Source organism: Anabrus simplex, chromosome 1 (assembly GCF_040414725.1).
Source record: "Anabrus simplex isolate iqAnaSimp1 chromosome 1, ASM4041472v1, whole genome shotgun sequence".
In the NCBI taxonomy this organism is placed as follows: Eukaryota; Metazoa; Arthropoda; class Insecta; order Orthoptera; family Tettigoniidae; genus Anabrus; species Anabrus simplex.
The window spans coordinates 1172473063-1172500274 of NC_090265.1; the positions used below are offsets into that span (position 1 = coordinate 1172473063).

General features: G+C 40.0%; 1 protein-coding gene across 1 annotated transcript in view; it reads right to left on the reverse strand.

Moving 5' to 3' along the window:
• The window catches only part of LOC136858405 (lymphocyte antigen 75), a 63254-nt gene that overhangs the window by 25010 nt on the left and 11032 nt on the right, over positions 1–27212 (reverse strand). Inside the window, exon 3 of the mRNA XM_068225557.1 lies at positions 2023–2372. Within this exon, the coding sequence (XP_068081658.1) occupies positions 2023–2372 (350 nt within the window). The remainder of the gene's footprint in view (positions 1–2022; positions 2373–27212) is intronic.

Consider the following 27212-nt stretch of genomic DNA (forward strand, 5'->3'; position numbering starts at 1 on the left):
GGAATCTGCCACCTGGGCGACTGCCCTAAATGCAGATCAGGATTGATTGATTGATTGATTGATTGATTGATTGATTGATTGATTGATTGATTGATTGATTGATAGTCATCTTTCATTCGGTGCTCATGGTGCAAGTTTAAGGTTTGTTTTGAACATTTTATGAAGGTTGATGAAGTCCATTTTGTGAAATGTGACACATACATTCCTCAGAAGGTCGATCTATACACCACCCGGACACTCATCTGCCGTCGCCCTCCTGTGCACATGGTGAGTCATTAGCAACTAATATTGCTTCCCGTCACAATTGTTACAACACTTTTAAATGCCCCTTACTAGACATCGCACTTGTGAGGATCCCTTGTAAGTAGCATCACTAAATGAGACTAAACACAATACCTCGGAACTTTCAATATGAGTTTTCCCATATTTTTTTTAGTTAGTAACTTTTAGCATTTCAAATAATAATCTCGTTTACTTTACACAATAATGGGAACTGTCGCAGAGCCTCGACCTCATGCATTCGCTGAAAATAACGCTGTACATGGGTACTGAAGAAGATCCGCAGCTATTTTCAATATTGTAGGATGTTTGATGAGAAAGAAAATACTGTACCTCATCCAGCCAGGATGAAGCTACTGCTTCTGCTTTAGTAGTATTGAAAAAGTTATCTTCATCATCCCGTTTCTGTTTCCATGGGAGATACATCGGTCACTAGAATGTAATGATTACGAGAATGTGAAGATTACGATTTTATTTCAAGAAATTAAAAAAAGTAACGAATACAAGTCTTATTCTCCGTTTTCTACCGCGTTTCCCACATCTGTGGGGTCGTCGGTGCGAACTGTGTCGCACATGTGGATTTGGCCATATTTTACGGCTGGATGCCCTTCCTGACGCCAACCCTATATGTAGGGATGTAATCATTATTGAGTGTTTCTGTGGTGGTTGGTAGTGTAGTGTGTTGTGTGAATATGAAGAGGAAAGTGTTGGGACAAACACAACACCCAGTCCCCGGGCCAGAAGAATTAATCAGAGGCGATTGAAATCCCCGACCCAGCCGGGAATCGAACCCGGGACCCTCTGAACCGAAGGCCTCAACGCTGACCATTCAGCCAATGTGTCGGACTAGAATTGTGTTCGTTACAAGTAATTCGATTACTTCTACTGAATTACTTCCCAAATATAATAATAATAATAATAATAATAATAATAATAATAATAATAATAATAATAATAATAATAATAATAATAATATGTTTACCATCCCTTCATCTATGTATGATAAGTGCTCCACCCTAAGGCTGGTTTGGACCTGAACAGCACAACCATCAGCCGTTAGGTTGCCCAGGCATCACTGAGGAGGTGTATTAGGGAAATGAGGAGTGAAATAGTGTCCCGTTGCTTTCCTCACTGCGGCAGACGTTGCTATTACATCTCAGTCCGCAAGCGCACTGAAATGCCCGCATCAGCCGACCCTATGAGCAACATTTTCACACCATTCATAACAGGGATTGGCTGGATAAGGAATGGCATTACTAGCATCACTCATACCTCAGTCATTTTCATGTTGTCAAAGCCAAGGATAAGACTGAGGCATGTCAATGAAAGTAATTTGTTCTAGTCCATACAAAAAGACATGAGAGCACTGTAAACACTAGGTCTTGCCAGCAAAGGCATATTCATTCATCTGCTATAAGCTTTAAGACACACAGTAGCTCAGATGCCGGCCAACAGAAGGAAAATGACAAGGCCATCCTAACTTAATGGTAGAATATCTCCCGAGAAATCCGAAGGTTGTGGGTTCGGTTCTACACCTGTATCCGGTTTGATGGTTTTGGTCTGTACATAACATCTCTTTAGGATGTGCTTTATTATGTTGACAAAACTAATAGGCTGAAAGTCTATTTGAAATACAGTGCGGTTATGGAAGCAAAATATGTTTCACCCTTTTTTTCATCCATCCATTAATTTTTCCCTATTCTTTAATAAAACATTGTTAATTACTGAGCCCGAATCACTTACCTAAAACAGTGATGAACTCGCCTTCGTCCATGATATCATGATAGCCCACGAAAGCCTTGTGTGCAATCATAGGGTAGCGAGCGTACATCATCTGCAGTGCCTCAGCCTCCCTCGCCGAGTTGACCACAGCCAGGTGAGCTCCTGCCTCGTAACACATCCGCCAGGCTGCGCTCCACCTGCGCTTCAGGCGTATCAGCTTGTAGTATCCTGCCCCTCGCACGCGTTCAAAGTCAGGTGGTGGGTCCCCCAACTCTTCCGGGACGTCTAGGGCAGAATAAGTCGTAGTATGCAAGGGCAACGTCAACAGTAGCGCCAGCGTCCAGTGTAACATAGCTGTGACCACGTCTTTACTAGAACAGTTGTAACATGTTCATATTACAACCTGTAAACTTATGAAATTTAGCCGCTATAAATTACGATTGATATGTGTTTATTTTATGAAGTGGATAATTTTTTAGAATAAATACAGTACGTAGTAGAATCAATTAAAATATTGTAGTTGACTGAAATCAGACGGCATATGCTTTGTATAACAATAAGGTGCATTCCGCACACGTACAAGTAGACATGGATCCGGAAACGCTTTATTTCTACAATAGAATTCATTTTCTACAACTCTACATAGTGCATTAATAACGAGAAACACATAAGAACAGAACGAACCAGATGAAACCCTGTCTACATTAAATGTTCAAAATGTCCTCCGTTAGCAGTGAACAAGTTGCACTAGCTAGCTCTACGAACCTAGGGCGTGCCGGGCCTACACATATAAAAGTAGGAACATGTAATCAGGAAAGGACTTCAAAACAATGAACCAAGCAACCCAAACCCTTTCCACCACCACATCTTAAATTAAACCCCCAACAGTCGAAACTGAAACTCAGACTACAGCAACACACTACATCAAGAAAAAGATGCCAGCTGTCAAACCGCAACGATCAGAAGAAAACAGAAGATGAAAAATACTCATACTGACCCCCCGCCCACCCTACCACAAGTTTCACCACTCAAGCAACTCCATCCACTAGCCAGCAAGAATCCCAAACTACCCCAGACACCCAAGATAAATCCGAACAATAGCCCCTCAGCCTATGACACTCATACTCAAACCATACCCACTCCCCAACCCTCCCGCCCCCGTTACTCAACAAAAAATCTACCCAATCAACCACCAGTTCCACCACCAAATCAAAAATCACACAAACCTCAACCACAAATAACCTGCCCGCAAGCACAACCAACCTCATCAACAGACCAATAACCCCAAAACACCCACTCTTCCACCACACTTCAAAACCAAGTCTCAACCCAGCCCACCACACCCCTCACTCACAATCCTCTGTTATAACTGCTTGAAAGTCAATCATCATGCCGCCAGATATAAAAATAAAACCCGCTGCAACAGGTGTGGTGGTCCTCATCGCCACCCTGAATGCAAGGTACCAAGGGAACACTCGCTACTTTTCGACGTAAATTTATAGTGTCAATGACATCTGACACCCGAGGAATATCAATATCCTTGAGAAACAACAATAGGGCCGGCTGAAGCTGACACAGCCACACATGCTGTTAAGCAACATCGGGCATGATTGAGTCCTGGATGGGTAACCACCCGGACCCACCACCTGTTGTTGAAACACACACATCAGGAAAACAAACACACCAGCCATAGCCAACCACGGTGCGAGATAAAATCGTGCCAAATAACACCACATCAATAGTCTATTTCATACGAATGCCAATACAATTATTACAACTATTATTATTATTGTCAACAACAATCTATACCTATTACTTTATACTATTTTTTCTAAACAGCTCAGGTGAGGATCGCTAAAGCGACACCGGTACTGGGACACAATTAAAATCACTGCTCCATTTGGTAGGAAGGGACTTAAGATATTGCGGCAGTGAATGAGTGAGTACAGTATATTTTTCTTTGTGAAACAGTACAGATAAATGTGAGACGGTGATCACGTCTGATAGTTACGAATTGTAAATTGATCTTGCTTTTTGAAGCTTCTTTACGTATACGGTAACCCAATTCCAAAGTGTGGAGATTAGTTTGATACTAGCAGTTTAAAGTAGGAGATCTGGGATAATGATGATAATAATAATAATAATAATAATAATAATAATAATAATAATAATAATAATAATAATAATAATGGGAGTATGGTGATCCAACTTGACCTTTGAACTTTTTTTTTTTGCTAGGGGCTTTACGTCGCACCGACACAGATAGGTCTTATGGCGACGATGGGATAGGAAAGGCCTAGGAGTTGGAAGGAAGCGGCCGTGGCCTTAATTAAGGTACAGCCCCAGCATTTGCCTGGTGTGAAAATGGGAAACCACGGAAAACCATTTTCAGGGCTGCCGATAGTGGGATTCGAACCTACTATCTCCCGGATGCAAGCTCACAGCCGCGCGCCTCTACACGCACGGCCAACTCGCCCGGTCCTTTGAACTTTAAGTAGGTCATTGACCTTGAGGTAGTTCAGGATGTAGGTCAGGTTTTGAGGTAGGTCAAGTGTTGGGGGTAGGTCCAAGACCATCTACAATAGTATCAGACCTTAATACAGTACAAAATCAACATGGCCGACGCATCGGTTGAAAGTATACAAGCCTGTGTTACATAAACATAACCTTCTGATTATCGTATTGAATTGCTAAATTGTAATAATAACGTACAGAGTACTTTAATTTGGATAATAGAACCAATTCCATCTAGGAATATCTATATCCGGACAAGCAATATGTTGAAAATTCAGATTATGTCTTTTTTCTCAACTAGCATGGTCGAGGAAATAGGTAAGATAGGATTTCATTCTAAAATAACAGTCCTGGGGTGAATATCTGATGCGTTTCAAAGAGTGACAGTTTAAATTCAATTCAGTCAATCACCAATGATCTGAATTTACGGCTAAGTGGCAGATTACGTATCAATTGTTTACCTAGTCTTGTCTTAAATGACTTCAAAGAAGTTGGAAATGTATCAAAATGGTGTAGATATAGTAGTGGGCACCCTTGGTAAATTATTCCAGTCCGTAATACTTCTTCCTAAAATCAATACTTGTTTTAGAAATACATTTATTTGAATGACCTTTTTATTACCATATGCTTTTAACCCATTCAAGAAACTTATTAGAAACATAACCCTGTCACGAATTTCAATTCTCTCATAACTGTTATAATACATCTGTTTCACTCCAGATAATCTTTGTCTCTCAATAGGAGAATCGATCTGAAATTCTCTGGTGGCATATGCATTTTCGTATAAAGTACATTAACACTCAACATAATCCTCATTCACAGTGTAACCGCAGACGGATTAACATTCTTTACCCGATACCTCCATTTTTTTACTCGTCGTTGGGCAGCCTAGTTTGACGAAATGGAGTCGCTCAGCGGATACCTCAGGGTTTTCTTGTTGCAAGTAAGACATGTAATCTTACTGTAGAATTCGCTTTACGTGAGTTCAAGAGAATTCCAACTCACGGGTGACACCTATCGTTACTCACGATATAATAATAATCATCGCCGACAACCTTATCAGAGTATTGACTTCGAGAGAACTTACCATAGTTAAATGAACACTTAATTACACGGTACCTTTTTTAGCCATTAATTAACTTACAAACTAGACAGTAATTAAATAATTCATGACACCAGCAATTATAGAAAAATAACAAGATATTTATTAATAAAATATTAAGTTATTAAATTTCCATATTATGCGACGCATTATTTAAAATTGACTGAAAATACGTCTGGAGAATGAGTCAGCGCTGGCTCGTAAATAAACGAAAATAATATTTAGTATTTAAATTATTAAGCAGATCAGTTCCTTTGTGAAGTAGAAGTTCAATATTTACACTTTTACAATAGATCACTGGACACATCTGAGGTCCACCTCGCAATTGCAATGTAAGTATAACATCGACACAAATAACTATTTCCGATAGTTCACTTTCTTTAGTCTGATTAAACCAGTCTCACTTGGACATAATATCCAGCCGAAATGCCTCTCAAATACACTAATAAGTTAAGTCTGAATAAATTGGAGTACATTTAAATAGATATGAATAAATTAAAGGAAATCGAAAATAGTTCTAAGGAATCAAGATAATTTTGAGTTAAATCCGAAGTCATGATTTTGTTGCATCGATCTCGTTGTGCATGGATAACTACTTACGAACTAAGGCATTCCTTCCTAGTGCCAGTTAAATACGGCTCCTACTCTAGCCTGTCCCTAGCTGAAGTTCGTGAAAGAAATGTACGTTCAGACGGAGAATATTAATCGATCTAGCTATCTATCTAATTCCAACATAATCTTTGGCTGTCTTACACATGTCCTTTTAGGTTCAATGTCCCTTTCTATAGTTATCTTCCAATAACATTCAACTACAATGCAAGCTACTTCTCTCTTATGCAGTTACTATGAAGCGCTATGCCGCGAGGTTTAGAAACATAATCTCATATACGTCGGTGTCGTAATGTATCTGGTTAACTACAGCTATTCAAAGTATCGTAGTATTCTAATGTTCATTATAAATCATCTACACTGACATACGATTACGTCACGAGCATACATCTATAATAGAAAATCCAGTTCGTACCTTGGCTTGTGTAGCTCCAGCGGTGTGGGCACTCTTACGCAAATAAATCATAAAATAAACTTGTAGTGTGGCATGACTTAACTTGCAGGTACACGATGGTCCTGCATCGCGTAAAACCATCTCATATCACTATATATGTATATAACTCGAAACTTTCATCCAATTACCATAATCATATTCTTATTACAACATCCATTTAATATTAACACCGTAGCCTCCATAATAATATATCGCGTTCCCAACTTCACGACTACGTTAAAATACCACACAGTTACTTAATAATATTTACAAGTCAGAGCTTCTCATAACCTACGGACGAGTTCAATGCCCTTTCTATGAACCAAACAATGCGTAATTCCATTTGTTTCTTTCTACACCGCGCACAACCATTCGTGACGTCAACTTTAAGCATTACTTCAATGAAATCTCTATAATCTCCCAGTACGTCATTTCAATCAGCTGTTTCACATTTCTCTTCAAACCTCACGCTTCCTACAAGTATTCTGGTCGATATAGCATAAACTATCACTATATTACTAAATCGTAACTACGAACTTAATTATCTCACACATCGTTGGTAATCCTCACTTGCATTGCCATATTTATCGGTCTACAATTAGCCCATCGGCACATACCTAAGGTACATGTGTAGGCAAACCAAAAATTATGCAATAAAATATTATGAATGACTTAGCTCGCTCGTGATTGTCCCTGGTCCAGCTGTTCCGTTCCCAATGGATGTAGTTGGGTCTTCGGTTCGGTCACGGGTCAGACATCTGGTACGTCATCCGCTCCTTCGTTCTGGAAGTACTATCAGGATTCCCGTTGCCTTCCTCCGTCATGGCTCGGTTGGATGGTTACCCACTGCCTTCCTTGTCATTGTCTGGTCGTATGGTAAGATGAATTGTTCCCAGGTCGGTCCATCATGTGAATTTAGCACATCATCTTGATCATCTTCTTGTCAGTCTCAAAGTTGAAGATTATATTGCAGTATACAGCCATTTATGCTATTCTTCTCTGACATCTTTAATCCTTAATTTTATTTATTTTTATTTTTCTCCGTAGCTCTTCGATGTATCTGCAATTTCGTATGTAACGACTTCAGTACGTCTATTTTCGTCTGAACTGCTTTTGAATCTAGACGAAAACTTATTCTTATTCTTGTCAATCGTTGAAATATTTCTTTTCTTATGCGCGATTCCTTTGCTTCTACTAAAGAATTATTCCGCTGTCGGTGATTGCGTCCGCTCTCGTTGTCGAGAAAATTCAAGATGAAGTTTTTTTAATAATAATGTTTTTTCTATTTTTTTAAAACAATATTGTAGACCGTCCACTGTCCGTTTTACTCGAATACTTGACCATTCCATGACGTATATGGCCCTCTGAGTCATCATAACAGGTGACTATTCCTTGCTTGATATAGATTACATGGCCCATACCTTCGGTCGGCGCCATTTTGTAATCTGTCGTGGACGTGCGAACGGGCACAACAGACAACATAAATAGCTTTAGCATTTTGCATTAACGTGGTAATAAAGCACACTGCGTTGGGAGGAAAACTTTTGACATAGTATAGAAAGAAAACTATACTCTTTAGTATGAAGTTAACAAAATATGCACACGTACACAAACCGCTTGAGACGAAATTCATACACAGAAACACACCAGTAGTGTGTATGAACATTTCTGTCAGTATACTAACAGGAAAAATGTTGATAATATTTAAAAACACACCGGAACGTTTTACGCTGTTTCTACACCGCATGAAAACATTCATTGACTGGTCTTGCGATAGTTTATCTAGCAGAGGATTTTGTTGGTAAAATACACTGCCCGAAAAAAATAATTGAAGCACTCAGAAGAAGTGGTCAGATGTTAATGTAACTTCGTTCACGTACGCACTATCGGCGGTATGTAAATGATCAGAGTTCCAATTCTCTGTGACAAGTATAACGGCCAGCAGTGTGCATTGGTGTTGTTACTAGGCCTCGTAGAGTATGTAAGAGGGATGAACAGCGCCAGATGTTGAGTGATCGCTGTAAAGGACACGGAGATGCCGCGTACTCGTGTGAGACAGCGTTATAAACACATGAGAGAGTTTGAAAGGGTCCTCATTGTGGGTCTCCATTTGGCCGGCTGGTCGAATCATGCAATATCCAGAAACTCGGGGCATTCGGAAGTGGCACTGACCCGAGGTTGGACTGCATGGGAATGTAAGGACAGGCAAACTCGACGTCATGGTCCCGGTCAACCACGTCTGACCACTACAAGGGAGGATCGCCGTACTGTACACGAAGTACCCCTTCACAACGGCGCATGCCATCCGAGAACAAGTAATGGAGTCAATGCAACATTCTGTGTCATCCCGCACCATTGGTCAGAGATTAGCAGCAGCCGGACAAGGGAATTGACGTCCCATGCGCAGGCGACTGTTAGCACAACAACTCAAACGGCTGCATTTAGAGTGGTGCAGTGACTAGGAAACATGGACTGCTGATGAATGGCGTCACATTATGCTCAGCGATGAACCGCCGTTCTGCACCACCCCAGATGACCATCGTCTGCGAGTATGGCGGCGACCTGGGGAGAGATCCCATTCTTCCAATGTTTTAGAGAGGCACAACGGTGTTACTCATGGTGTGGAGAGCCATCGGGTATGGCTTCAGATATCACGGCGGTAGTGGTTGAGGGAACTCTGACGGCATAACGGTACGTCACGGACATCCTGTGTCCTTACGTGTTACCTTTCATGAAACAGTATAGTAGTGCCATTTTCCGTCTACGCACGGCACTTGTCTCTATGAACTGCCTGCAAGATGTAGCGGTACTACCGTGGCCAGCAAGATTTCCAGATCCGTCCCTGATAGAACATGTGTGGGACAAGCTCGGACGTCAAAACTCAAACCCAGTGCCGGTATCCAGGATATCAAGGACCAATAACAACAGTTGTGGGCCGGCTTGCCTCAGGAGAGGGTGTAACGGCTTTATGACACCCTTCCCAACCGAATCACCGCATTCATCCAGGCCATAGGGGGTGCAACGTCATACTGATAAGTGAGCTCGCACTGCCAAGTTCTTTGTAAATAGAACTCGATTTTGTGATCTCTGAAATAACATCACATTCCCTCTCAACACGTGAAGTTTTATTTCGTTTCCTCCTGCCCTCCTGGGTGCTTCACTATTTTGTCAGGCAGTGTATTTAGTATGTCTGTATACTAATATGCTAAACACGAACGTGTGAGATATGACTGAATGAACATTAGCATGGTAAAAGAAAACACACTGCGTTGTGAGAAATCATTGTGGCACGACATAAAAACAACATTCATTAGTGCGATGTAAAAATAAAAATAGATAGATGAGGAAGAGGGACACTGTATTTTGCCATGATACGGATTTTCCTTTGTACACCGAGATGGTTAAAACACTGTGTTCAGAGAAAACATTTTGACATGGCATATTTAAAATAAAAAATTAATGAACATTTCAGCTTGCATTATTTTGTTAAACCAAGCGCAGAGCAGCTAATGCAATGGTCGTACGTTGCTGGATTGCGCAATACCTACACATAACTTATCTGTATGCATGTGGGATGAGAATTTTATTAAGGTTGCATGTAATGCATAGTTCTTCAATAGGGCATATTTGTTCACAAGTTTTCTCAGACACACAAAATGTCGATAAAAATTATAACACTATAAACATACCTGTAAAAAATACACACTAATACACAAAGAATGACATGTTTCATTCAACAAGAACATCCTCAGATTCTCTCAAATCACTTAAATCATGCGTAAATATGTACAGAATTGTTTACGTTGCATAAACTTGTCAATAATACAGAGTTAGGTGACAATATGAACAAGTATTAACAAATGATGATTTTATAAGTACCGTACTCAACTAACGCCGTATTAATATAATGAAAAACAATATTTTTGTACTTATCGGGAATGCCGAAGCTTAGTCCGTTGTCACCAAGCACTATTTCACTACTGTGGTCAACGAAATGCTAGAAGAAGATTTTGGGCAAAGCATGTTGTTCTGCGTACAGAGGACCGGATGCAGGGGAGGGGCTACTGGAACGTTGTGGATCCTTCCTACTGGATAGGGGAGAGCAGGTCAGTACTTTCCCCATGTTATATTCTAGCATACTGTGCCGTGGAGAGGGGATGTGGAAGTAGGGGCGGGGCGATGTGAGTGTTGTGGAACCTTCCTTCATCTACTGGGCACGGCGGGGGGGGGGGGAACTATTAACCTTCTTCATGTAATAATATATTTATGTATTATGGATAAGTGCAAGTTAATGATCGAAAAAAGTGCGTAATTGAAATGGAGAGTATCTATTAGACGTTACTTTTACGATAGACCATACTAAAAGAGCCGTTAAGAGCTAATTTAAACAGATGTTATGTGAGTAGAGCGAAGAGCGCGGAATTCTTTAAATGGGTATGCTCATTTAGGTTGGTTTCGTTAGATTTTTTGCGACGTAAATTTCGATTGCTTCCTTAATATTCAAAGATTTACTTTTTATTTTAGAAATTTACAATTTTTAGGTCTGTGTTAATATCAGTGAAATAGTGCGAACTGTCGTATATGTGATCTCCGAAGGCTGAGTGACGATTATACCTTATCGCGTTTTTGTGTTGTTTGTATCTTGTGTGGAAATTCCTTTTTGTGTGTCCTATATATGCGGCATTGGAGTTAGGTTCTTGGCACTTGAGTTCATAGACTCCTGACATGGAGAAAGGGTCTTTTTTGTTTAAGTTGCACTCGCTCACGTGACTCTGTAGTGTATTGTTCGTTCTAAAGGCTACTGTTAGACTTTGTTTTCTGAAAATATTAGCAACTTTGTATGTGTTCTTGTTAACGTAGTTGAGAACCACGTATTTTTCCCTGTCATGTGTCGTGGTTTCCCGGGCATTTTTCTTATGTGTATTTAAAAGTTTATCTACTGTGCCCGGGGTGTGGTTTTAATGATTTGTATCTTTTGAATGAAATCCGTTGTGCCCATCGGTATGGAAGTAGCTCTGTGTATCATTGTATTCAGTCCTCCTATTTTGTGTGCGTATGGGTAGTTCGACTCGTCAGTAATGTGTGACGTCTGAGTGGACTTTCTGTATACTTTGTAAGACAGGTTTTCATTATTTCTACTGATTATGATGTCTAAATAGTTTATTTTCTTGTTAGTTTCTGGTTCCATTGTGAGCTTGATAGACTTGTGTAAACAATTTAATGTGTTTAATAACTGGTGTGCATTAGTGATGTCATTATCATATATGCATATTACGTCATCTACGTATCTGCTCCAGTGTATGATTCGTTTTGAAAGTTGGCCGGTTAAGAAGAAGTTTTTGAAGTTATTAAGAAAAATGTTAGCTATTGTACCTGACAATGGTGAGCCCATGGCTAACCCTTCCTTTTGACAATAGATTTTGTCGTTGAATGTAAAGCAATTTTGGTTTAACGTTGTCCTAATAAGGCTAATTATTTCTTTGGTTTCTTGTAGTAAAATGTTTTCTTTAAGAAGATTTTCGATCATTGTAATGGATGCAGCTACCGGTATGTTGGTTATGTTGGTGTACACGTTGGTGATGTCAAAGGATATCATACGTGTACTCTCTGTTATTTTAAGTTCGACTAAGTCGACACTGGAAAACATGGTTTCCTTCTTAACTATGTTTTTCAATAGAAACATCTTATAGTTTTATTTACATTTTTAAATACACTAATATTTTCATCTTTACAAAGTTTACAGTCTTTTATAATTGGATTTGGACCATCAAAATCATCATATCGACCGTCATCCCGATATTTGTAGTGTTGCTGTCAACGTCTGCATGCTGAAACCTCCATGCATCTTACTACCAAATCTAGATGTTAAGCAGCGTACGTTGACAAAAGGCCAGGTGGTAAATCCGTAAACCAGATGCTTTGGCATATAAAGCAACCTTCTTTTTTCATAATAGCATCACTCACTAGCGGGGAGGTAAACAGCACGTAAAGCATCAGGCTTGATGTTAGGCAAGCAGAAATCACACTTGCAGTTTTGTATGTTAATTGTTGTGTTAGCTACAATTTATCATTTAAGCACAACCCCTCATGCTGTTGACCCATTATCTCTTAAACACACACTGATAGCATCGATGTAAATACATTCTGATGTATTGACTTGTAGCCGTCATTTTCCACAAAAGTAAGCGTAATAATGCATTTTGTACAAACTGACTTTGTTTCAACCCACCGAAGTCATTACAGATAGGAGAAGCCTTTATCCTAGGATTGTCCTTCGGAGACATGTTTATTTTCTAACGCAATTCAACTGATAATAGTGGTATTTATAGGGATGTTAAAATCAATAGACAAAAGATGTCCACATATAATAAGACTGAAAGAAAAGTAAGTGTTCACAATCTTTCAAATAGTGAGTAAGTTCCCGAGTAGGATGTGTGTTAACAAAGCTGTTGAAATAGTAGGCTTTACGACTTAGTTTTTCACAGGTAGTCCAATAGGTTCCAAGTTTCACTCTTATTTGGTAGTGTCTCCCTCACCTGGATATGCAAGCGCCGAGCATTTTTGTGTAAATCATAAGTACTCTATTGGGTAATTTTACTTTCAATTAATCCCAAGCCCATTTTACACGGTGCTGCACCGACCCTGCCAGGAATCGAAACCGTGATCCCTGTGTCCAAAGGCCATCACGCTAACGAGTTAGTCATGGAGCCGGACAGTACTGGTACTAAGCAGGATATACAAGAAAATCAAACGATATGCCAAAAATATGCAAACACATCGAGGAAGATAATTTTATAATACAAAAGTACAACAGTGGTCGCACCGTAACATGGATGAAGTGACGCAATTCGCACTCTGTGACTGTTAATGCTCTAAGCTTTCGACTGTCTTTAAGTTTGCACCAGTGATTCTAAAATTCGTATTATCGATATTTTTCGTCATTCGACAGCCGCTCCCTCTTGCTTCTGTGACCACAGAAAACATGGCGGACGTTCGTTGAATTAGCTTCAACCATGCAGCGCTTCCACCTCTCTATGTGTTTCTAACTTGTTGATAGCGCCCTTCCTCCTCTTGCGTTCAACATCCTTTGAATTTCTCTCAGCCCTACGTTGAACTCTCTTCTTGTGTTCAACGTTTGTTGATCGCATGATGAACACTCGTGTAATGCTTGTTGAACGTTATTGAACGCTCATGGAACGGTTGTTGAACGTCTATTGACGCTTGTTGAATACCCGTTGAACGCTTTTTGAACGTTTTTTGAACGCCCGTTGAACAATCCTGTTGAATTTTCGTGTTTCATCACCATCAATTATTTTATACTACCGTTCATCATCCAATGTCTACTTGAGCTTTCATACCCGTGTATGTTTGATGTGACAACTACAGCCGTCTATGAAAGGCTTGCGAAAATATTGCTGACATGCGACTCGCCACATGGCGCAGGCTCCCGAAATAGGCTAACACCACGCACTATGTAACCCAGCCGTGACCAGGCAACACCAACCTCCACATATGGCTGCTAGGCATTCAATATCGCCATAACCATGTTTTTCACAACAACAAGAAGTCTTTTCCTTCTATGTCTATGTCTAATTCGACAGCAGGGTTCGAATCCTGAGCGAATATTTTGCCACCTACCTGTCTCAAGCCAGAGCATGTTTGCTAAGTGATCACAAATAATCCTACTCGCCTTTGCCTTCTTAGCTCAATTGATTTTGAAGCTGCGGTCACATGCATGATGCATACTGCGGTAGATTCGAATCCTGAACTAAAAAGGTGAATATTTTGTCAGTGGCAGTATGTAACCCAGGGGCAAGATGGCCGCCACTGGCTGATGCAGCACTTCGCTGCTAGACATCGCCACCGACCCGAGACGATTGCCGTGCACGTGGTGGCCGAGCTGGCAGCTGCGTGGGTAGATAAGACTCACGGACCTAGCAGTGACCTATCCCACTACAGGGAAGGGCATCCGACAATAAAATCATGTAGGCCCCGACCCAGGCAGACGCTGCTTGGTTGCTAGGCAAGATGGACACCACTGGCGCATGGCAAGGTCGTTGCCATAGGCACGTGGCGTCTAGGAAAAATGGCCACCACGGACCTAACCCAAATCACAACTTACCCCAACACTTGACTTACCTCAACACCTGACCTACATCCTGTCCTGTAGGTCAGTGACCTACTTAAAGTTCAAAGTTTAAAGTAAAATAGGATTATCACTCTACCAGACACCGTACTGTTCTCAATTAGAGATATGCACAGTGCAACGGCATTCAGTATATGCCATTAATCTTCTGTAATTTATTCATTGAGCTGAAGTCGAGTTTATCAAGAATTCCATCGGAAGTTTTCGAGTCATGCAGGTGGAACGTGATGCTAACTATTACGCATCTGGCGTGGTACAAATCCACGAGACGACCTGAACCTCATTAAGTGATGATAAACGTGGGAGTACTAACGTGGTCCTATTAAAATATCGAACTAAAAGTCACTAAGGTAACTGTGATGGGGAAATGACGTGTATAAATTTTTAACACATGTTATGAATGTCGTTCTGATAGGATTTTGTTGAGTATTTCACTCGGTATTTTGTCTGAGATGTTTATTTGAATATGTTAAACTTTCCGAGTTTACTTGTCGATTCCTCGTACAAAAATCCTTGTGCCTTGCTATTTCACAATTGTATGTTTACCAGAATACCAGATTTGCGGTTCATAAACGCGACTTGGGATGAGATTTTCATTTCTTCTAGCACTAATTTAATTTTAATTTGAGAGATCCTCTGGTGAATTCTGGCGCTCAAATACCCGTATTTTTGCAATATATCATTCATGGTTGCACTAAAGTTACAAATGGCGCCCAGCTTTAAGGCAAGTATTACAGTAAGATTACACAGTCAACAAGCCGTTCTCCAAAGAACTAATCCATTCCATTCTTGTGATAATTTTTACCTCAGAAATCTTCCTTTATAAGCAAGGCATATAATATATGTAATTTACGCTAATTGGTAAGAAACAGTAATATATTTTATATATAATACTCCGGAAAACGCAATCACCTCAGTTCCACCGAAAATTTTAACTTTATGGTAGTTTAAAAGAATAAATATTTCACTCCTCCTGTCAATAATACTGAATATTGACACGGGCATAGGCTGCAGTTATGATATAAGTTATAAGATATAAGATATAAGTTAAGATATAAGTTAAGATATAAGTTATAAGTTATGATATAAGTTATGATATAAGAGCTAGTCAGGCGGCAGTAGCGTGTCAGAGCGAGCAGGGGAGTCCTATTACTGCAAACACCCACGGGTGCAGTGACATATAGTTTAGTTTGTACAGTATCTAGAAAAAATAAATGTTGCCATTTTTCAAGTTTCCAACATAGAAAAGAGTGTGACAGAACTGTTTAAGTATGTTAATACTGTAATATATTTTGTGACGTGAAAATGTCAACAAATATTTATTTGGCATAATGGAATTGTAACATGAAAACATCTACGAGTATTTATTTATTTATTTATTTATTTATTTATTTATTTATTTATTTATTTGGCATGTCTACTTGTGAATCGAGACGTTATCTAACATTATTGGCAATTGTTTGGGATTGTTGTCTAATTGTGGAATTTACCGTGCACATTTAATTAAAAAACTATATCTCCTATTGTTACGTATTTCCTGGAACAATCAGATTCGCTCGATTATCGTTCGATTGCTGCGGGCTTGCGCAGTGGGGACTTTGAATGCTGGAAGTTTCCTTCTTCCGCCTGCTTCGTGTGAGCAAGGACAGTGTGTTTGCTGCCACCGTTCAACATGGCTGCGTTAAGTAGAGCTCTTAAAGAGACATCTTGGCGTAAAGGGGGAGCGTTAGTAATGGAGCCTGACTCTGGAGGATAAGTCCGAAGACGTTAGGGTTATGCCCTATACTTTTTAAATGCTTCTCAGTGTGCTCCAACCTTAAATTTTTCATTGGTGTAAGAAGAAAACTTTGGGTGTGTATTAACCGTTAACAGCATGGCAAGTTCTAAATGTGTTGTAAGTCTTAGTATTGGATAACTCTACTCAAGTAAGTACTGGAAAGTATATATTATTCAAGTGATCTCGTACAGCCAAGGAGCACATCCTTCGAAACGTCGGTTCGTTAATTAAAAACTGTAAGCGTCTGGTAACAAAATTTGTTATATCGGTTATCGAATTTATTCGTGAAAGTATGTAGTAATTCAGGTGAACTCATAATAGATCCCAGGGAATCACTGGAGAGATGGAGGGAATATTTTGAACATCTTCTCAATGTGAAAGGACATCATCCTGGTGGTGTTGCAAACAGCCAAACTCATGGGGAGGAGGAAAATGATGTTGGTGAAATTATGCTTGAGGAAGTGGAAAGGATAGTAAAGAAACTCCATTGTCATAAGGCAGCAGGAATATATGAAATTAGACCTGAAATGGTGAAGTATAGTGGGAAGGCAGGGATGAAATGGCTTCATAGAGTAGTAAAATTAGCATGGAGTGTTGGTAAGGTACCTTCAGATTGGACAAAAGCAGTAATTGCACCTATCTATAAGCAAGGGAACAGGAAGGATTGCAACAACTATCGAGGTATCTCATTGATTAGTATACCAGGCAAAGTATTCACTGGCATCTTGGAAGGGAGGGTGTGATCAGTAGTTGAGAGGAAGTTGGATGAAAACCAGTGTGGTTTAAGACCACAGAGAGGCTGTCAGGATCAGATTTTCAGTATGCGCCAGGTAACTGAAAAATGCTACGAGAGGAATAGGCAGTTGTGTTTATGTTTCGTAGATCTAGAGCAGGGCCTCTCAGGGTGCATGCGCGTGGTGCATGCACTGTGCACGGTGCAAAAGACGACTTCGCTTGGTTGACCAGAGTGCAGACCCCCCACTCCTCTCTCCCTACACCTGTCTCCGCGTTCGGCCTGTCTCCGCGTTCCTCACCTTCACTGCTGTTTCTCCCCCACTGCGAAATGTTTACGTGTGGTGAGCAGAGACGCACAGTTGTATGGGACAAGGTTACCAGTGTTATTAAAAAAATTAAAAAAGTGAATTAGAAATACACATACATGTTTGAGAGGAATGTAAACATAATTTAAAAAATGCAGAACCTGTAACCAAAATGAAAATGCTACAGCACTGGAACAAACCTCATGTGTGGATATAGAATGCTCTTCTTCAAGATGTTTCAACTTCCTTAATTCTTTCTCTCTGGCGTCTCCTATGATTTCACAATAATTTTCCGAATGTAGTGTCTTTCAATAGACGATTTTCTTACGCACTTAATTATCGTCCCACAAATTAAGCATTTGGCGTTATCGTCACGACAAACAAACAAACAAACAAAAAAAAAACGAAAGTTCACAGTTCGATTGAAATGGACTTTCGGAAGTCTTTGTTTTCTTCGAAACAGGTTGCTCCATTATTATGTTGTAGTCGTGCGCTTATCTATTTCACTGATAAACACGTCGTCTACCATCAAACGCTTCGTCGCTCTCAGCACACTACACCATCCGAGTCAAGCCGAGTTGAGGCGAAGCGTACCGATGCACAGTGCACAGAGCCTATGCACCTCGCTCTGCACGCGTGAGAGTTTGGGCGTTTGAGAGGCCCTGATCTAGAGAAAGCATATGACAGGGTACCGAGGGAAAAGATGTTCGCCATACTGGGGGACTATGGAATTAAAGGTAGATTATTAAAATCAATCAAAGGCATTTATGTTGACAATTGGGCTTCCGTGAGAATTGATGGTAGAATTAGTTCTTGGTTCAGGGTACTCACAGGAGTTAGACAAGGCTGTAATCTTTCACCTTTGCTGTTCGTAGTTTACATGGATCATCTGCTGAAAGGTATAAAATGGCAGGGAGGGATTCAGTTAGGTGGAAATGTAGTAAGCAGTTTGGCCTATGCTGACGACTTGGTGTTAATGGCAGACTGTGCCGAAAGCCTGCAGTCTAATATCTTGGAACTTGAAAATAGGTGCAATGAGTATGGTATGAAAATTAGCCTCTCGAAGACTAAAGTGATGTCAGTAGGTAAGAAATTCAACAGAATTGAATGGCGGATTGGTGATACAAAGCTAGAACAGGTCGATAATTTCAAGTACCGGTATTTAGGTTGTGTGTTCTCCCAGGATGGTAATATAGTAAGTGAGGTTGAATCAAGGTGTAGTGAATCTAATGCAGTGAGCTCGCAGTTGCGATCAGCAGTATTCTGTAAGAAGGAAGTCAGCTCCCAGACGAAACTATCTTTACATCGGTCTGTTTTCAGACCAACTTTGCTTTACGGGAGCGAAAGCTGGGTGGACTCAGGATATCTTATTCATAAGTTAGAAGTAACAGACATGAAAGTAGCAAGAATGATTGTTGGTACAAACAGGTGGGAACAATGGCAGGAGGGTACTCGGAATGAGGAGATAAAGGCTAATTTAAGAATGAACTCGATGGATGAAGCTGTACACATAAACCGGCTTCGGTGGTGGGGTCATGTGAGGCGAATGGAGGAGGATAGATTACCGAGGAGAATAATGGACTCTGTTATGGAGGGTAAGAGAAGTAGAGGGAGACCAAGACGACGATGGTTAGACTCGGTTTCTAACGATTTAAAGAAGAGGTATAGAACTAAATTAGGCCACAACACTAGTTGCAAATCGAGGATTGTGGCGACGTTTAGTAAATTCTCAGAGGCTTGCAGACTGAACATAACAGGCATAACAGTCTATAATGATAATGTATGTATGTATGTATGTATGTATGTATGTATGTATGTATGTAACTAAATTATGTGGGAATTTGGAATCGCTAGTTATGCGTCTATGAGGCTGTATTTTGTATGAGTTGTTTAAATTTACTGTGTTGTCATGCGTACTTTGTTTGCCTACTTATTCTTTGAGATGTTTATTATTAGTAGTATTATTATCATTGTTATCGTCGTGATTATTATTATTATTATTATTATTATTATTATTATTATTATTATTATTATTATTATTATTATTATTATTATTATTTAACGCTGTTATTTTATTTTGGTGTTAATTATCCTTCCTAATTTTTCTTCGTTGTTTGTATTTGCCTTCTAATTGTGTTCCTATTGACTTCATGGCTAATTAATTGGATGTGATCGTTATTTGCATTGTTCGGGACTTTAATTAATGACACCTCATGTACGTATCCTAGTGTAATCCAAATCCCCCTCTATTCTAAATTATCTAAGCTGTAGGCGAACTGTTTAACAAAAGCTAATGTAATTTCGACTATCACTTATTGGATAAATAATAATAATTATTATTTTTAATTACGTCAAGTCTGTGAAAAATTGAAATTTGCTGGTCGATATTTAACTTAATATTTTTTATTTTCTTAACGTTTTCTTGTCACATACTACTCATTGTTTGGGGTTCCTTGCCTTTGTTATTATTACGTAATCGGTCTTCTCCTCTAATCTTATCTGATGGGCACGTTATAAACTTTGGGGCTTTGATGACTATTATGGGATGATGGCTTGGCGTCGGTAAATGGTTGTTTCCGTTGTGCGCCTCCGTGTTCTGTTTTTATGTGGGAACGTTTATAGTATTTTTCCCTTGATATTCTTCATTTTGTTGGAATTGCTTTCCACTATTGTTTTCTTATAATTTAATCTTGTTTGATTAATTTATGTCATTTTAATTCGCAGTTGAAGACACTAAATTCTTTGTACTTTTGCGTTTGACTTATTATTTGTTTGGTAGAGTAGCAAATTTCAATTTTAAGCAGTATTAATAGTCGCGGGCCCGCATACTGATGATCATCTGACTATTTAATTTTTAAATGAATTTCCATGTGGTAATTACCTTTTGTTTATCGTTCAAATATTTTGGTTGCAACCAATTTTTTTCTTTTTTAAATATTTTAATCTTGCTGTACATTTAGTTAACGTAATTGACTGTTTTATTGAATGGTATCAGTTATGTGTTTTCCAAATTTGATTTTTGGAGAAAACCTATGTTGATATCAGCTTCATTTTATCTTAATTCAAAATTCATTATAAAAATAGTGTTTCTCCCTTTGATTTTAATTGCGTTTTGGTTTTCACAAGAAAATATATATTTAACTGTACTTTTATTTTTATTTTCATATTTAATTTATTAAGTAAAAATTCCTTATTTTAAATTTAATCTTGTCTGTTATTTAGTAGTTAGTAATATTGACCTGGCAACCTGTCAAACGTTAATGTAAGATCCTGCCCTTTCTCCTTCATGTTTTTGTCCTCCACGCTTCGTATTTTGTGCTACTGCCCTTACGGTAAATATTGTGTTGGTTTTCATTTTGTTGTTTGTGCGCTTGCTTTGTTTTCTCCATGTATATCTTGGTGAGGTTGCAGATTTTGACCCTCATTTATATATAGCAACGCCTCTGCAGGAAGCTGTATTATATATTTCGTGCTGTTGAAAGTACAGTATGTCAAATCTCAAATCAAACTATTTTATTGCCATGATTTACCATGCGTACCGTTTTGTTTCAATACAAATGTATTGCCATCCTCAGTGTGATGGGCTGAAATTTCTAGTCAATTGAGAATAATTTGCTGTACTGTGATCATACTACCGGCCCCGTGGTGTAGGGATAGCGTGCCTGCCTCTTACTTGGAGGCCCCGGGTTCGATTCCCGGCCAGGTCAGGGATTTTTACCTGGACCTGAGGGCTGGTTCGATGTCCACTCAGCCTACGTAATCAGAATTGAGGAGCTATCTGACGGTGAGATAGCGGCCCCGGTCTAGAAAGCCAAGAATAAGGGCCGAGAGGATTCGTCGTGCTGACCACACGACACCTCGTAATCTGCAGGCTTTCAGGCTGAGCAGCGGTCGCTTGGTAGGCCAAGACCCTTCAAGGGCTGTAGTGCCATGGGGTTGTTGTTGATGATGGAGTGAAAATACGTAACAACGTAAATACTTAGGTGTAATTGGCTGCGAACCATGATTTTTTTTTATCAGGTCCTTGAACCGTGAGGAAGAAAACGGAAAATAAATGAAGGATTGCATTTTCAGTATGCTGTTTCTTTGATAAACATCAAACAGGAAGTCTTCACAACAGGGCACAATGTCTGTTAAAAGACGAAAACCTTATCCAAAGGCTGTATTTTCCCTCTAGTCAAGGCGACATTTATCTAGGTACTCCAGGAATCTAATAGTAGCAACACTTGTCTTTCTCGAATGGGGATAAGGCTTCTTTAAACCAATACATTAATTCCTTTTCTCACATGTTCCCCGATCTTGTGGCTGTTACAATTATATTTTCGGTACGAAACATTTCTTTGAGAACTCTTGGACCAAAAGTTCCAGTTGCCTCCTGTGGTACAATAAATAATTTCGGGAAAAATGTACTGGCCATTCGAACAGTAGGCTTAATTGTGTACGGATGGGTGAATGCACTGATTGCGCAACTGCTTCTGTACGTTTATCACCAACAAACGATAGTCCTTTTTGCTTTCAGTTCGTGCACGAAACCACACTGATCTGCATTGTATTTTGAAGAAGGGATGTAATCTAAAAATCGCTCTTTAGCTGCTTCCACAAATTTCTGTGTGACTTTACCTGTCTTCCTCTTCTTCTTTCAGATACGCACGGGATACAAATTTCGTGATTTTCCTACTCTCATTCGGCAACTCAACTCAACCAACCAGTAGGTGCGCTGAAATCGCTGTTTGCCTAGTTGAAATCTCTCTTGAATTATCCAAGGCCAACAACCGCAGGTCTTCATTACAAACATTCTGCTTCAAACTTCTTGCTTCTGCAAAGCGAGAAAATCATTCTTTATACATCAATTTCCTGTGTTCCACGGGACTTTCTGACATAGATTGTAGATTCTAATTGGTTTCTCCACATGCACACATGTCTAGTGATGTCACCTATACAATTTCTTCTCATCCCCTCTTATTTAACCATTAATTTACAGCTTTCGTCTAATACGCAAGATCTACAGTGTGTTTCACTTTCTTCTGTGGACTGGAAGTGTAGCCTGAACTGGTAGATTTGTTAGGTGAATGCAGTGCCGCTTCTCTGGACTGACGGGAATCAGACTCGGGCTCGTACCTGCCAATGATGTGCTGTCTTCTCTTTCAGATGATGCAGAAGAGGTTTTGCTGCTACGGCTGTTACTTTTCCTATCACTATTCCTCTCCGAGAAAATGCTCGCACACATGGGATGATTTTTAATTAGTTCGATCACTTGTCGAACCAACTCCCTTTCTCCGAAGTTATTTCACGGGAAGAAGAGAAACCTTTTCTACGCAATTAACGTATTGCATACTCTAGAAAATTAGCGTGATTCATGACTGCTCTGTCAAAGGAACATGTGTTAACTACCTGTCACAGAAAGCTCAAACCGAGGTCGGTAGCTGCAGTGCGACCAGTATCCAGTATTCGGGAGATAGTGGGCTCGAACCCCACTGTTCGCAGCCCTGAAGATGGTTTTCCGTGATTTCCCATTTTCACACCAGGCAAATGCTGGGGCTGTGCCTTAATTAAAGCCACGGCTGCTTCCTTCCCACTCCTAGGCCTTTCCTATCCCATCGTCACCATAAGACCTATCTGTGTCGGTGCGACGTAAAACAAACAGCAAAAAGCTCAAGGTACCCGCTTGCCTCAGCTGGTCACCAGAACTGTCCACGTCCAGCTATATGCTAACGCGTGCAATCTTGTTAGACATTTCTGTGTCGATTTCGGGATCTTACAGGTCTAAATGACAGCTAATTTCTTGTACATTGCTTTCTTATGGTCCACACATCCTCTCAGCGAAATTGCATTGTCGGTTTCGAAACGACCGTATTGATAGTTTCCTTGTCAGAAGTACTTAGGCGCCGTGCATTTATTGTTCAACTGAAGCTCATCAGTCCTTAATCTCCACCCCGCGCTCAATACGCAGAGATTGCCGAACTTGGAGTGCGGCAGCTTTAGGTATGACGTTTAAATTTTGTCCACGTTCGTCCTTTAGAGTAATGATGTTTCATTTATCAGAAACCACATACTTCCTTCCACTGAGTGATTCATTAATCCTGATTTCTGATATGCTAAGTTACTAAATAGGAAAATAAACCTCTATACAAATTGAATTTATTTGAATTCACAACACATTTCTTGATTAGATGTTTGACCAAGCCTTCCTCATTCAATACAGTATCTTCTAGTTTTAAGAGCCAAATTATATCAGCAAATCGTTGATGTATACAGAGTGTCTACAAACTCCTGTATAAGAAGACTAGAAGGTGAATTTTTAGAATATTCGTAGTCTATTTATTTATTTATTTATTTATTTATTTATTTATTTATTTATTTATTTACTAGCATTTGTACCCGTTCATCGCACGGGAATTCGTGATGGCCCGGGTTCGATTCCAGGCTCTACCACGAAATTTGAAACGTGGTACGAGGACTGGAACGGGGTCCACTCAGCCTCGGGAGGTCAACTGAGTAGAGGCCATCCTCGAAGTGGTTTTCCTTGGTTTCCCACTTCTCCTCCAGTAAAATGCCGGGATGGTACCTAACTTAAGCCACGGCCGCTTCCTTCCCTCTTCCTTGTCTATTCCTTCCAATCTTCCAATTCCCCCCTCCCCCAAGGCTCGTGTTCAGCATAGCAGTTTAGGCCGCCTGGTCGAAGTACTGGTCATCCTCCCCAGTTGTATCCCCCGACCCAAAGTCCCACGCTCCAGGACACTGCCCTTGAGGCGGCAGAGGTGGAATCCTTCGCTGAGTCCGAGAGAAAAACCAACTCTTGAGGGTAAACATATTAAGAAAGTCAATGTATTTTATTTATTTATTTATTTATTTATTTATTTATTTATTTATTTATTTATTTATTTATTTATTTATTTATTTATTTATTTATTTATTTATTTATTTATGTATTTATTTATTTATTTATTTATTTACTAGCATTTCGAAAGTTAAACTGATATATTTCTACGAGTAACGTGAAGTACGATAAAGCTGAACAAATTTTAGACAGATTGAGGACGATTTCAGAGTTTATTGTACGGTACAGTTCCCTGCTTCTCAGTTACATATTGTTGTCTCTCTGACCATTGGAGTGTCGCTATGGCTGAAGACTAATGAAACCCATCGTTGATGATAACCTCCCTTATTATATGTTCTATCGAAAGGAGTAAAATTGCTGTTTACTTCTTCCCGTTAACCAACCTTAAAGTTACATCTACCAAGTGTTCCACGGGACTTGAACTAAAAATCCAATTTTTCATAAGCATCTCGGTTATTACCTGTCGTACGAAAAATACGCATACGGCGTAAAATAACGGAAATAAGATATTCTTAGACATTTGTTAAATACAGTCCTTTGAGAGACCTAATTTAGCGAATATACGTCTATTGGGAATAATCTTTCTACAAACGCTAACTCTAAGTGATACCTTGACGTCATATGCACCTAATAACACAATCCTGTATGAGTAGCTTACAAATTTCACCCGCTTTTGGGCTAAGTCTACTGGGATATACTGCAAAACAGTCCGTTAATGATATATCCCTCATTAATCGTCCTATAAAAAAAAGGTGCACACGAGAAAAACATTTTAGAAATTGATTTCTATTCAGGTTGGTCTTGCAAATTTTCTGGGAGTGTAAAATCACTGTTTCGATCTTCCTATAAATCCCCAGTCCATTCAGAGTTTTAGAACCTAAAACCTACCCACGGACAGGTAGATTCTAAATATGAAGTTTGGTAGAAATGCTAGTTGTTTTACGTCGTACCGACACAGATAGGTCTTACGGCGACGATGGGACAGGAAAGGGCTAGGAGTGGGAAGGAAGCGGCCGTGGCCTTAATTAAGGTACAGCCCCAGCATTTGCCTGGTGTGAAAATGGGAAACCACGGAAAATCATTTTCAGGGCTGCCGACAGTGGGGTTCGAACCTACTATCTCCCGAATACTGGATACTGGCCGCGCTTAAGCGACTGCAGCTATCGAGCTCGGTGGTAGAAATGTATCCAGTAATTTTCCAGTTATACGAACTCAGACAAACAGACAAACTGACAAGCCGACAAACAAATACCAGAGCTAAAAAATAAGGGCAGATGCTCATTATCACACTTGAAACGGATAACTGTACGAAAATGTTGCCAAATTTTCAATGCACAGTCACACGGTCATTATGATTTTATTTATATCGATAACAAATCTGCTCCACGTTCCACATCTTTTGGGCTATGTTAATATTATCTCCCTTATTAATCCTCCTATCGAAAAGGTGCACATGAGAAAAAAGATTTTGAACTAGATTTCCATTAAAGTTGCTAGATGTCCATTGAAGTTGGTCTTGGGTAAGAGTATAATCAGTTTTATTTTTCTATAAAGCCCTAGTCAGTTCCGGGAATTTGAAATGATATGGACCTTAAAACCTACCTTTGTACATGTGGATGCCAAGTAAAATATTTCCAGTAGTTTTCCAGTTATAAGAAATATGCTTTACACGCGCCCGCTTTGGGGCTATGACCTATGGAACTTAGACTGCAAAACTGCAAATGATATCTCCCGTATTAAACCTCCTATCGAAAAGGTGCATATAAGAAAAATGTTTTAGAAATTGATCTCCAATAAGTCTGGTTGATTTCCATCATACTTTTTTTTTTTCTGGGAGTGTAAAATCACTGTTTCGATCTTGCTATAAACCCCCTGTCCATTAGAAATAATTATTTATTTCTTAATCTGTTTACCCTCCAGGGTTGGTTTTCCCTCGGACTCAGCGAGGGATCCCACCTCTACCGCCTCAAGGCAGTGTTCTGCAGCGCGAAACTTTGGATCGGGGGATACAAATGAGATGGAGGGTCAGTACATGATCGGAAGGGATGGACAATGAAGAGGAAAGAAAGCGGCCGTAACCTTAAATTAGGTACCTTTCTATCTTTCCTTCTTTCTTTCTTTCTTTCTTTCTTTCTTTCTTTCTTTCTTTCTTTCTTAATCTGTTTACCCTCCAGAGTCGGTTTTCGCTCGGACTCAGCGAGGGATCCCACCTCTTCCGCCTCAAGGACAGTGTCCTGGAGCGCGAGACTTCGGATCGAGGGAAACAACTGGGGAGGAAGACCAGTACCTCGCCCAGGCGGCCTCACCTGCTATGCTGAACAGGGGCCTTGTGGAGGGATGGAAAGATTGGAAGGGACAGGCAAGGAAGAGGGAATGTAGCGGCCGTGGCCTTAAGTTAGGTACCACCCCGGCATTTGCCTGGAGGAGAAGTGGGTAACCACGGAAAACCACTTCGAGGATGGCTGAGGTTGGAATAGTACCCTCCTCTACTCAGTTGACCTTCGAGGGTGAGTGAAGCCCTTTCCAGTCCTTGTGCCACTTTTCAAATTTTCGTGGCAGAGCCGGGAATTGAACCCGGGCCTCCAGGAGTGGCAGCTAATTGCACTAACCACTACACCACAATGGTGGACGCTTTACTACCTATGATATTTAAAAATAAATATTAACTTTTTTTTACAGGCTGCTTTACGTCGCACCGACACAGATAGGTCTTATGTGGACGATGGTATGGGAGAGGGCTAGGAGTGGGAAG